Source organism: Echinops telfairi, unplaced genomic scaffold (assembly GCF_000313985.2).
Source record: "Echinops telfairi isolate 266 unplaced genomic scaffold, ASM31398v2 ScPeMD7_7423;HRSCAF=8461, whole genome shotgun sequence".
Lineage (NCBI taxonomy): Eukaryota > Metazoa > Chordata > Mammalia > Afrosoricida > Tenrecidae > Echinops > Echinops telfairi.
Window position 1 is genome coordinate 3,490,521 of NW_022111323.1, and position 13,840 is coordinate 3,504,360.

At 40.1% G+C, this 13,840-nt stretch overlaps 1 protein-coding gene across 1 annotated transcript in view; it reads left to right on the forward strand.

Annotated features, from left to right (window-relative positions):
* YIPF6 (Yip1 domain family member 6) overlaps positions 1–13,840 on the forward strand; it is a 57,260-nt gene that overhangs the window by 17,118 nt on the left and 26,302 nt on the right. The window contains exons 3-5 of the mRNA XM_004715451.2: positions 740–868; positions 3,125–3,203; positions 7,106–7,148. Of these exons, the coding sequence (XP_004715508.2) occupies positions 740–868; positions 3,125–3,203; positions 7,106–7,148 (251 nt within the window). The remainder of the gene's footprint in view (positions 1–739; positions 869–3,124; positions 3,204–7,105; positions 7,149–13,840) is intronic.

Sequence of the window (13,840 nt, forward strand, 5' to 3'; positions counted from 1 at the left end):
TCTTTCTCCTGATGAGCAGTTGATGGGTTTTAACTGCTGACCTTTTAGTTAACAGCTGAGTGCTTAATTCCTGTGGTACTGTGTGTGTGAAGAGGGGTGTGTGTGTGTGTGTGTGTGTGTGTGTGTGTGTGTGTGTGTGTGTGTAGAGGGGGAGGGGAGGTGTGACTTCAAAACTCACAGCCATTGAGTCAATTCCAACTCATAGTGATTCTATAGAACAGGTTAGACTTGCTTCTGTGGGTTTCTGAGACTGTATATCTTCATAGGAGTAGAAAGCCTCTTCTTCTACAGAGTGGGTTTGAACTACTGACCTTGGGGCTAGCAGCCCATTGTGTAACAACTACACCACTCGGGGCACCTCTTCTGTTAACTACTACACCACCGGGGCTCCTCTTAGGAGGAGAAGGACTCATGAAAGGTGACTGTGCTGAGATATGATTGCAAAAAGGTAATGTGTCTCTGCAGTTACTATTCCAAATTCACCAGCTTGTCAGCATTGTTGGAAGATTTCTGACTTAAACAAACCAAATATTTGAAGGCAAGAAAGTGTCTTTGGCCTTCATTTTATAGGTGTTTATTTTTCCATTATATTCTATATTCGATCTCCTTTTAAGTAAATAGGAGCCCTGGTAGTAAAACCCTAAAACAAATAGGCATGGACTGTACAGTCCAGGAAATGATGTCTTTGGTGAATATTTATTACAAACTTAAAAAAAATGTTTTTTTGAACTCTTCTCAGTTTGCAGGCCTTTCAGATATCTCCATTTCACAAGACATCCCCGTAGAAGGAGAAATAACCATCCCTATAAGATCTCGAATTCGGGAATTTGACAGCTCCACATTAAATGAATCAGTTCAGAACACCATCGTAAGTTGACTTAACTGAGAGACCTTCTGTTCAGTATCATGGGAATAAATAATAGCACTTTATAGTATTTTTGTGTTGGTTCACTAATTTTCAATGCACTATATTTATTTGGATTTTTAATCAGAATAATGTGGTACAATCAATTTGGAAAGCAGTTTGGCTATAATGGGTATTAGGAACTTTTAAAATGTTCGGATCTTTTTAAACCAATAATTCTGCTGACGGAACATTAAAAAAATACTGAAATATAAATACATAACAGTGTTTGTTGTAGCGTTTTTTATAATAGGAGAAAGACAGAAACAATATAATGGGAAATAATAGAAGGGATATTGATTACATAAATTATGGTTTATGTTCAGGGTTCCATCCCACCCACCTCAGTAGCCGGCAGAGACTTGGGATGAGTATCACATTTTACCAACCATGAAAGATTTCTTGAAGTCTCATCATTGAGTTTCTGCAGTTTCCAAGAAAGTTTGTTCCACTCACTCAACACACACTCACACCACCAAAACCCTCCACCACAAGTTTGTTCAGACATAAGTGTCTGCAATTCCATAGAACTGCTCAAGGGAGACTGCCCTGTGGGCAGTTCTGCTAATGTCTCCATCCTTGCCTCACATCCAACATCTTTTCCTCACACCCAACAACCTGTGGTCAGGTTGAGTCTTCCAGTGGGGAAAGGGGGCATGTCCAGTTCCTATCAGGCTAGAAATGCCATTCAGCCCACCCTGCCAATGACCCTTCTCTCCCTTGAATCAAATCTACTGGGCTCCACTTCATTGTCCACTATCATTGCTCCTCAGCGTCACCCATCCCTTCGCCTACTCACCCCAGCCCTTGGAAACAGGACCACATTGTGAGAGAGGCAGAAAGTTCAGAAAGCCACAGTAAGTCACCCTACAGGACACCATTGAGATACCTCTTGTCCTATTCTTCAATCCTTCCCTTGCCATCCTCACAGCATTTCTTCAACAAAGGAGAATGGGGCCAACTACAGAGTGGAGGCCCCAGTTATTCCTTAAGACTTCTTAGGTTGGAGTCCAGGGTCAGTGCTCACTCTGGTGGTGGGGGCTGGCCTTGCTGTTGTGGCCCCCTCCTGGGACCTCTGGTCCATAGTTCTGCAGGAAGAGGTGTTGGAGAGGTGATCAGATGAGGGGGTTTGGAGGGTACACAGAATGTTTTCGGACACGGAGGGGCCAGCCAGCCTGAAGCTTTCCTTCCTGCAGGGAATGTGGCCATTTAAACACTTCATCAATGGCTGGGGCTGGAGGGCTTTGCTAAGAAGCCTGTTAACAATGCTGCATAGTGATTAAAAATCATGCTTACAAAGAATAATGACATGGGGAGATTTATATATTAAAAGAACAGAATGATCTTGACTATGTTTTGAAAAGTATCTTGTTTGTTACTCTATCCTTATTTTTTTTAATCTTTCCTCAGATTCATTTGCCAGTTGAGTTAAGAATATTGGAAATTATTTATTTGATATAAGGATTGTGATTAGCTATGAAGCAGGCTAATGGCCCTGACATCTCATCATGTACTGATTGAATTATAGATACTATGTTTTGCAGGGCAACTTATTGTAGTATTGTTATTTTATTTCTTTAAACATATTACCACCACCACCTACCTTTTACTTTCAAGTCGATTCTGACTCATAGCAGCCCTGTAGGACAGAGTAGAACAGCTCCAGAGTTTCTGAGGCTGTAAATCTTTATGGGAGCAGTCAGCTTCATCTCTCTCCCATGGGAAGACTTTTGGATTTGGACAGCTGACCTTGTCAGCTCAGTGCTTAACTCATTACACCACTAGGGTTTATAACATATAGGGCTATTATATATCTTTAACATTTCAAAAACAAAACAGAGCTAATAGATACAGCGAAGTATTAGATGTTGATATTAGTTAGTACTTAATAGAAAAAGTATAGCCTACCTCTCTGTTTTCTCCTTGGGAGAAAGATGAGGCTATCATACTGTTGTGAAGATTTACAGCCACTGAAACCCTATGTAGGCTGTTACGCGTCAGAATTAACTTGATGGGAGTGGGTTTGTTTTGTTTTGTGTTCTTCTCTGATCTGCCTGTATAGTGGAGTTGAATTGGAATTGTAGCTCCAAAATTCAATGACAGGCTCCCAGGATATTAAAGTCAATGAGATTTTAGAAAATAAAATTAGTTAAGGGGCGGGGGAGGGGTGCCTAGGAACCTTGGTTGTTACAACACAAAAAAGTTGTTTATATCTTTCAGATGCGTGATTTAAAAGCTGTTGGGAAAAAATTCATGCATGTTTTGTACCCAAGGAAAAGTAATACTCTTTTGAGAGATTGTGAGTATATGAGGATTTGGGGGATTTGTTTCTTTCTACTTTCATATATATACATGAAACTTTTGAAAGAAATTAAAAAGCTAAAATTTCAAAGAGTGAATGATTTTGCTTAAGATATTTTTCTCATTCATATGTATAAATTGTATACCTTTAACTGGAAAATGTTATAATAGTGTGAGAAATTGTTCTGAAAGTTGTTAACACATAGGCACTTTGTTAAAAGAGCTTCACAGCTTCAAGGGGAAAGTCAAAATATTTAAATTTACAGTTGAAATCAATAATAGCTCATCCCATTAAGGAGTCAAAAAACATACATGTTCAGGTCCAAGCTCCAGTCCGAACTGTTAATAACCTTGGACAAGTTACTAATTTCCCTCTTGACTTTTTCATATTTATGAAATGAGTATGCTAATGCTTGCTGTGTTAGTCCAGGTTGACTAGAGAAACAAACAGGGAAACTCGTGTGTGTACGAGAGAGCCTTATATGAAAGAGTAATTGTATATTAAGAAAACATCCCAGCCCAGTCCAGATTAAGTTCTTAAGTCCAGTATTAGCCCATATGTCCAATACCAGTGTATACATTCCTCTTCAGATTCACACAACACATGCAATGATGCAGAATGCAGGAAGATCATAGGCCAGTGTGTGGAAAGTCTTGTGGATCAATTGGTGGTGGAAGCATCTCAGCACTGGCATGGGTGTCCACATGGTCCCTCCAGCTCCAGGGCTCTGACTGCCATCAGCATAGTTCCATGTGGCTTGTCAACAGAAATGTGAAGCAGAGAGAATGTGTGTCTTGCTTCCAGGGAGGAAGACAGGAATTCCCCAAATCCTCAGGAGAAGGCCATGCCCACACCAAGGCATCATTGGCTATGACCTGATCAACAGGTTAGACTCCACCCCTTTGTACAAGTTGACAGTAAATTATGTAACTGCTGCAGACCACCCCTTGTCAACTTGACACTTTTACATAACTCTTTAGCCATTTTTTAAACAATAATAAAATCATACCTGTGCCTAACAGGATAAAACTAAAATGCATACAATTCAATATGTGCCAGCCTAATTTAAACGTGATGTTCTATAAGTGAACAAAACAACAATATTCTATCCCTAGCAATTGCAGTTAAGTGAGCACCTACACCATAATCCCGTGAGCATATTCCCCCACCTATGAAAGTTTGTAAGCCAGCAATTTCATGCTTTTATCCTCCCATGTTGGGTATCCAGTTTCTATATTGCCCAGTGCTCTGAGGAGACAATCATATTCTTTGATATGAAGAATCTTCATTCCAGTCGAAACCTTGTGAGTCTGCATCTAGAAGCAAAGTCAAATCAGGACAGGCTGTCCATAAAGTCAGCAGCAATATGCACCAATTCACAGGTTTAAAAATCTTCTCTTCATCTGGTCATGTTCTGGTCACCTCATTGTGGGCTGCCTCACTTAGCCCTACCAGGGTGTTAAGACCATGGACAGCGTTACAAATTTTCAACAACCCTGGCCCCCTTGGTCTAGGTCATGAACTTCAGACAAGCCAACCTGTTCTCATCTTCTCCTCTAATCCCTGTGAACCAGGTCTGTGGGTGTCAGTGGCCCAACTTGACCTACTCTTTATTGTTGCATTTCTCCTACTTCCACTAGACAACTGGATCCAGGTGGTCACGAAGCAAGCATTTCAGGCTGCCTGCAGGCTCCCTTCAATGTTCAGACCTAGAGAGGAGAGTTTCTTTATGGCTTCAAATTTTTTCTACCTTCTGGCACAAACCACTAGTTCAAAATTAAAAAACCAAAGGGTTCCATTGTTCAGTCTGTCAACAGCTCTCTAGGTAAGTCTTTTCACCTTCAAATGTCCTGAGCACTGAAGACACTGATGGGGCTTAGCTTTTCAGAGCCTTCTTTGCAGGCATGTCCTGCACTTATTTAAAGATTTAAATTGTTGGCTGAAACAGTGAGCATATAAATGCTCTATATTTCCGAATAATCATTTCTTTCAATCATTATATCAATAACAGTAGTGAAAAGAAAACAGTATAAGCCCACTACAGCCAGACCCTAAACTCAATTCTTAAAGCAGTCAAGTTCAATCCTTATTTATCATATCTTAATCCTTATCTAAATTATTCCATTGATAAAAAGTATGACCTTAGGCCTCTGCATCAAGCCAGGGCCTTCTGTCGGCCATTTTGACTTTCTGTCAGCTGTTTTCACTAAGCAGCATAGTCTCTGAGAAATTCAAGGGGTGACTTTGCCCCCTCAGCTCAAAATATACATTAATTGCTTTCATTTTTCGCCATGTCAAACAGGAATAACCAAAAACAATAAATAAACAAAATAATCAAAACATTAACTTCCCTTATTCTTTCCAGAAAAAACCCCAGTAAACTGCATGGTCATAGCTGACCTCTGGCTAGCCAAAGAAGAACTACCACGAGGCAGAGGTCAAACAAGTATCTACTCTCCATCTTTATGATTTGTTTCTCTAGTACTCCACTCCCAAGGTACCAGAATGTGTTCATCTAGGTTAGTTAGAGAAACAAATCCAGAGACACTCATATGTGTGTGAGAGAGTTTTAAATCAGAGAATTGTGTGTTAAGAAAACAGCTCAGCCCAATCCAGATCAAGTCCATACGTCTGATATTAGCCCATGTATTAGTCTGGGTACTTTGGAGAAACAAATCCACAGCAACTCATGTATAAGAGAGTTTTATGTAAAAAAAATGTGCGTCACGAAAACATCCCAACCCAATGCTGCCCAAGCCCACAAGTCCAACATTAACTCATTTACCCAACACCAGTCCACAAAGTCCTCTACCTCACAAAACAGAGGCAATGATGCCGACTGCAGGAGGAAAGCTGAGTCAGTGAACGAATAAGCATCTCAGCACTGGCAGGGGTCTCCACACAGCTGCTCCAGCACCCAGGACTGCATCGGGATAGGTTTATGTGGCTTCTCCTTGGGGATGTCGTGTAGGAAGTCAATCTTGCAAGCTGAAGCAGGGAACTGCTAAGGCAGCTGCACCCTGATGCGACCATCACAAAGCAAGAGACCAGAGAACTAGAAAGGCAAGGCTCACCACCCATTTATCCCTCCGCCTTTCAATTAGCCCCACATGTGATTTATCGGCCAGGTTGGCACAATTAACTAACTCAGCCCATATGTCCAATACCCTTGTATAAATTCTTCTTCAGACTCACGCAGCACATAGCAATGATGCCAAATGCAGGAATATCATAGGCCAATGTTGTGGAAACTTGATCCAGTTATGAAGGAAGCATCTCAGCGCTAGCGTGGGTCTCCACATGGCTCCTCAAGCTCCAGGGCTTTGGCTGCCATCAACATAGCTCCCTGTGGCTTGTCAACAGAAATGTGAAGCAGAGAGAGTGTGTTTCCTGCCTCTAGGGAGGAAGGCAGGAGTTTGTAGAATCCTCAGGAGAAGGCCTTGCCCACACAGAGGCCTCAATGGCTATGGCCTGATAAGACAGGCTAGACTTCACTCCTTCATTCAAGTTGACAGGAGATTATGTAACTGCCACACTTGCCTTGTCAAATGCAGTCTCAGATTGATGAAGCACTTGACTATAATTTCACTTGGTGGTGAGAAGCAGGGCACCTGAGTCTTTAGTTATTTTTCCATTGGTCTTTACAGCTTGCTGGAAAAGGGTGATTTGTGGCATGTGAAGTGAACAAAACCTCTAATATATAAAGCAATAGAAGTATATTCTGATTTGAGGAGTAGGGAGGGATATAGAGGGATAAGAGAAGTAGGAAAACTGACTTGGATTGACAGAACCTTGATCCAAATTCCAAGAGTGGTAGAGGGAGATGTTGTTATAAAGGGAGAGAACACCATATGATTTTTTTTCTTTTCTTAGCAGTCTTGTCTTTTCTTGCCTTACAGGGGATTTGTGGGGCCCTTTGTTCCTTTGTGTGACACTTGCATTGTAAGTACTTGCATTTCCTTTCTTTGCTATTTGAAGTTGGCTAGACCATTTTGATGACTCTATGGGTTAGGAGTTGGGCTGTTAACCCTAAGGTCTGTTCTTCAAACTCACCAGCTACTCTAAGCGAGAAAGATGAGGCTGGCTGTTCCCATAAAGATTTATAACCTTGGGACCCTATTGTGTTAGTCTGGGTAGACTAGAGAAACAAATCCAGGGACACACGTGTGTAAGAGAGAGCTTAATAGCAAACAGCAATTGTATATTGAGAAAGCATCCCAGCCTAGTCTAGATCAAGTCTTTTAGTCCAATATTTGCCCATATGTCCGATACTAGTCCAAAAATTCCTCTCAGGCTCACTCAGCACATGCAGTGATGTTCAGTGCAGGAAGATCACAGACTGCTGGGTCAAAAGTCTTGTGGGTCCAGTGGTGGTGGTAGCACAGCGCTGCCAGATCTCAGCCTCCTGGCTCGCCAACAGGAAGGTGAAAGCTGAGAGAGTCTGGCCCTCCTCCAGGGAGAAAGAGAGGAAGTTCCCAGAATCATCACGAGAACGTCATGCCCACCAGGAGGCATCATCAGGATGTAACTTGATTGATAGGCTTGACTCCATCCCTTCACTCTTAATATCCTAAAGTTGACACGAGGTTATGTAACTATTACAAATATATGAGGCTGCTCTGAGTCAGAATCAACTTGATGGACATGGATTTGGTACTTAGGTTTTGGTTTAGACATTTTTTTGCATTTCAGAATCAAGGAAAATTTGACCACATATTTAATTATGTAATTTTATATATTACATGTTATGTATTCATATTGAAAAAGTTAGGTAAACATTCAGATTATTTCAAAGAATGATGATTTAAAGATAAATAAATCATACCTATCTTTGTTTACCAATGGCTTTTCAGTCTTAGTCATGTCTATTCAGACATTTATTTACTCTCAAATACCTACTCATCACTAAACTAAGTGAATTAGTTTAAGCACCATAATTCTTTTTAAACCTTACTAAAAATAGAAATTTTCTGAGAACAAAATTGACATATAGAAGTGGTAGAGTTAAAAGCAAGATTGTGTTTCCATATACAACGGGGCTTCAAAACATTGTGGAAATTTTCATTATCTTTCTATTCCGTTTTTCCACAAAGTTTTTGAAGCTCTCTTATGTATGAAAAAAAAACAAACCAAAGGAAGCCCTGGTGGTGTAATGGTTATGTTAGGTTTCTCGGGTGGGAAATGCCTCGGTCCTAGGCTTTGCACAAGAAAGAATTCAGGCCGAAGCCTCAGGAACCACAGCACAACTGAGGAGCAGCTGGAAAAGAGAACCGCAGCCTAGCTGCGTGGAACCATGGAAGAGCAGCTGGAAAGGAGAGGGGGGTGGGTTCTTGATTCTGAGTTTCAGGACCCTCTGCTGGGAGGCATAATTGACAGTACTAGTTGATGCCTTTGGCAGAATTAAGCCCACCTGGCCTAGATTGGGGCCCTCCCAAGTGTACTGGCTTCCTGTCTCAAAGGCCTGAATTTGTGTATGCCCTCTATAGGCCTTATTGGCTTCCAACTTCCTGGAAAGGGGGAAAGGGTGGCCTTAGCATGTAGAGGTACAACCCCTAGTTTCTGCCTCTAGCTACCTAACCATTTGGGGCTGCTAACTGCAGTCAGCCTTAGAAACCCACAGGAGCAGATCTTCCGTCATTTCGGGTTGCTATGAATAGGAATTAACACAATGGCAGTGAGTTTGGTTTTAAATGTAAAAGTATATAACAAAAGGAGAGGAAGATTAGACTGGAGAGAGGAAGTACAACCACTGGTGGAGTGGAAAGCATACAATAGCAGGATTCATTTCTTGGTTTTTGCCCTAACTGCTGTGAGGTAGCCCCTTTGTATAATGATATTTTTTTTAACTTACAGGAAAAGTTTAAATACCTTCTCAAAATAAGAATATATGAGGGGACTTTAAAAAGATTGTGGAAAAATAGAATTAAAATATAATGAAATTTTTCCACGAAGTTTTTTGATAGCTTCTTGCACCATTTTCCTATTTTGACAAATTCGGGTTTAAAGAAGTTTAGGACTTAACCAAGAGGACATATTCATAATTAATGGTAGACCTTGGATTTTTAAAAAATTATTAATTTTTAATCATTTTATTGGGGGTTCCGACAACTCTTATCACAAGCCATACATATGTCAATCGTGTAAAGCACATTCCTACATTCGTTGCCCTCATTGTTCTCAAAACATTTGCTTTCTGCTTGGCCTCTTGGAATCAGTTCCTCATTTTTCATTTTCCCCCTCCCTCCCAGCTCCCCCGTCCCTCATGAACCCTTCATAATTTATAAATTATTATTATTTTGTCATGTCTTACACTGCCCGGCATCTCTCTTCACCCACTTTACTGGTGTCCATCCCCCAGGAGGAGGTTATATGTAGATGCTTGTAATTGGTTACCCCTTTCTACCCCACCATCCCTCCACCCTCCTGGTATCACCACTCTCACCACTGGTCCTGAGGGGTTCGTCTGTCCTGGATTCCCTGTGTTTCCAGTTCCTATCTGCACTGCTGTACTTCCTCTGGTCTAACCAGGTTTGTAAGATAGAATTGGGATCATGATAGTGGGGGCGGGGGGAACATTTAAAAACCAGAGGAAAGTTGTGTGTTTCATCGATGCTACCCTATACCCTGAGTGACTTGTCTCCTCTCCACTACCCCTCTACAAAGGGATGTCCAGTTGCCTGCAGATGGGTATTGGGTCCCCACCCCGCACTCCCATTCATTCATGATGATATGATTTTTTTGTTTTCTGTTGCTTGATACCTGGTCCCTTCGACCTCTTGTGATCCCACAGGCTGGTGTGCTTCTTCCATGTGGCCTTTATTGCTTCTCAGCTAGATGGCTGCTACTTTACCTTCCAGCCTTTAAGACCCCAGGCACTATATATTTTGATAGCCGGGCACTATCAGCTTTCTTCACAACGTTTGCTTATGTACACATTTGTCTTCAGCCATCGTGTAGGGAAGGTGGGTATCATGGAATGTCCATTTAGTCAGCAAAGTGTTCTTGTATTGAGCGAGTATGTGAGTGGAGACCCAATGTCCATCTGCTACCCTACTACTAAACCTGTAAATATATGCACATAGATCTATTTACCCGTCAGCATATATAAATATATTTACATATGTTCTTGCCTGTATTTAGGCCTCTATGTATGCCCTTTGCCTCCTACTTATTTCTTCTATTTCCTTTTGCTTCCTCTTGTCCCACTACCATGCTCAGCCTTCCTCTCGGTTACATTGCCCTTGATCCCTCCCTACCAGTCCTCCCACCCCCTCCTTGCCACTGGTTTTGAATCACTTGCTGTTCCCTTGTCGGTAGCCCTTGGATTTAACTTCAGGTTTTTGTACTTACAACATACCTTTCCATCACAGCTTCTGGATCTCCTCTTCCATATATCTATAGAAAATGGTTGAGGGGTCTTTGCAGCCCTAATCCTTTAGAAAGTTTATGGAAAATTGGAATTGAAAGATATAACTTTAAGAAGTAAGACGTAGGTCCACCCATGATCATTGCATTGTTTTCAGTAGCAAGAAGATGGAAACAACATCAGTAGTAGAAGGGATAAAGAAACTTTACATACACAGTGGAATGCTATGTATCACTATAAAACAATGATGAAACCACAAGCACCTCCTTGTTATGGATAGACCTTGAAAGCATTATGCTGAGTGAAATTAGCCAGTCACAAAAGGACAAATATTATATGAGACCACTGTTACAGGGGAGAAGAAAGACAAGGACTTTGTAGTTTGCTAGAGTGGGTATGGGGTGGGGAGGGGGTGAGGAGGTGGGAATTTAGGGGGTGGTAAGGGAAGGGAAATAAAACAATGGGCAAGACTGTTGTCGGGTATTAACTTGGGTGACCAGAAGGATAAGGAGTCCACAAGAGGGAGAAAAATCAGGGAGTAAGTGAGGGGTAAATTATTGGGGGAAGATTGATGAGTGGTTTAAATTGTTGAATATAAAGTTGTTGATCTGAAATGTAAACCACCTAGTGTACAATAAAAACAAAGACCCATCACCACTCCTGGGAAAAACACCATAATGGATTTTTTTCCGTGAACATTTTAAAGCCCCCTTGTGTTTCTCATTGGTTTCTCTGCTTAATATTTTTCGCTTAAATTTAGCATATGCTATTTTGGCGATGTGCCCTGATTGTGCAGTGGTTACACATTGGGCTCCTAAACACAAGGTCAACATAAGGTCAACACAAGGTCAATTCTAGCTCCAATTTAAGACCAATTAGTTCTTACATCATGGCTGCTAGATACTTGCCCTCAGGAAGGGAACCTTTAGAGATTATATCATTTAACTTCATTTATTTGCAAAGAAGGGAACTAGAATCACAAGCCATTGAAATGACTTGTTGCATATCTAGTGACAGAACTGGGATCAGTACCTGGGTCTTCAGTCCAGTTATGGATTTTTCACCATACTATACTGAACAAAAGAGTGATGAGGGTTGGCATTCTTTGCGTCAGATTGTTAGTATGTAGAATGCTGCATATACAACCATGGAAGAAAAAGGTTTCCCATCCTGGCAAAGAGCAAAACAAGACCTTTCTGCAGTAGAACCTGTGAGAGCCAGAACTTAATGAGACTGCCTTGTGTTTATGAGTCTTGCAAAATTTCTGCATCTAACACTTTTCCATCACTGTTTATTAAGAATCCTACCTTATAAACATCCAGAAAATATATTCAGTTGATTTTACAGGATTGGAAAAGAAATTAATCTACTTTTTATTATTTGTGTGCTTATTCAAATTATGAAAGGATGTGTGCATATATTCAAACAAAGATAGGGGTAAAATTCCCTTTTTAATGAGAATAGCTGATGTCAATTGTTGTTTGTTTACTTTTTGAGGAACTTACTGGAAAATCTTATCAAAAATAAAGATTCTTGAAAGTTTTAGATAGCTGAATATTTGTGTTTTGAAAGCACAGACTTTTCTAATGATCAGTCTTCATCATCATTGTTGTCATCTTTATATTTCTCGTATGTTTATATCTTCCATTTCTATGGCAATCCTATTTCTTTGCCGATGTATGATGTAGCACTGACACTATTTTCGGAAACAGCATTTCATTATAAAGATCTTTTATTATATCTAGAATCTGCATGATCAGGTTGGGCTATTTTATTTTAAATACGATTTCCCCTGTCAAAGAAAAAATAGTCATTTCTTAAAGGATTTTATTATGTTTTCTTCTTTAATCATTTTGATTAATTGCTTAAGAAATGAAATTGCATTAAGGACATCAACTTTCCCCCAAATCTCTCATGCATACCTCAGTGCTGGCCATCACTTTTCTTTTTTACTCAAATATTTCATAACATTAATATTTATTGCTTTATATGAATACTGTATTGAAAGCCAAAGCATTCGGTTTACACATAAAAATCATACAATTATATACCGCTTCACAAAGGCAGTGAACACATTACATTGTATAAAATCTACTTTACAGAAATTTAAAAATTCTAAATATCAAAAGGTACAGCTGAAGAAACAGGTATAAATTTGGCAGCCAGTAATTTTGACAGGGAAGCTGCAGCTTGCATAACTTTAAATATGTGAATTTGAAAATATTGAGTTTAGAGTAATCATTGTGCTTTGTGTTGATCTGAAAAATATAACACTGGCTGTCGAAGAAGCATGATCAAAAATAGTTAATTCACCTCAAAACGTCATGTGAGATGAAGTCCTCACCTCGAAGGAACATTCTGGCTTTACAGATTTATTCTTTGTTCTAGAGTCCAGCGTATATTCATGGACTACTTTGCCAACACCATAATTCAGGAGCATCAACCCTTCTTTGGTCTTCCTTATTTACTACTCAGCTTTCCCATATATATATAAGACAGTTGTAAATCAGGCACACTTTAGTCTTCAAAGTGATGTCTTTGCTCGTTAAAACTGTAAAGAAACCAGTTGTTGCCAATTTACTCCATGCAATATGCCATTTGATTTCTTGACTGCTGTTTCTAAAGATGTTGATTATAGATTGTAAAGTGGAATCCTTGACAACTCCCATCCTGTCTCAGTTTTTCATAAGGATTGTTGTTGTGACGATTTTTGTTTTAAGTTGATTTATCAGCCATACTGAAAACTGTAGCATTTGATCTTTATTAGTAAGAGCTTAAAGTGTTCTCTTTCAGCAAGCAAGGCTATGTCATCTATTAATGAGTCTTCCTTCAATCCTGCTGTTTCATTCTTCTTATAGTCCACTTTCTCAGATTATTTACTTAGCATACAGATTAAATAAGTATGGCAAAAGGACACAACCCTGATGTACACCTCTCTTGATGTTAAACCATTCAGTATCCTTTTGTTTTGTTCACATGATTGTCTCGGATATGTATAGGTTATATATGAGCACAATTAAGTGTTCTAGAATTCTCATTCTTCCCAGTGTTATCCATAGTTTGTTATGATGTACACAGTCATGGCCTTTGCAGAGTCCATAAAATATTTAAAAAACGTCTGGCTAGACCAGAGGTTGACACTGGTACAGATAGGAACTGGAAATACAGGGAATCCAGGGTGGATGATCCCTTCAGGATATTTGGTGTGAGTGGCGATACTGGGAGGGTAGAAGGGAACCGATTACAAGGAACTATATGTGACCTCCTC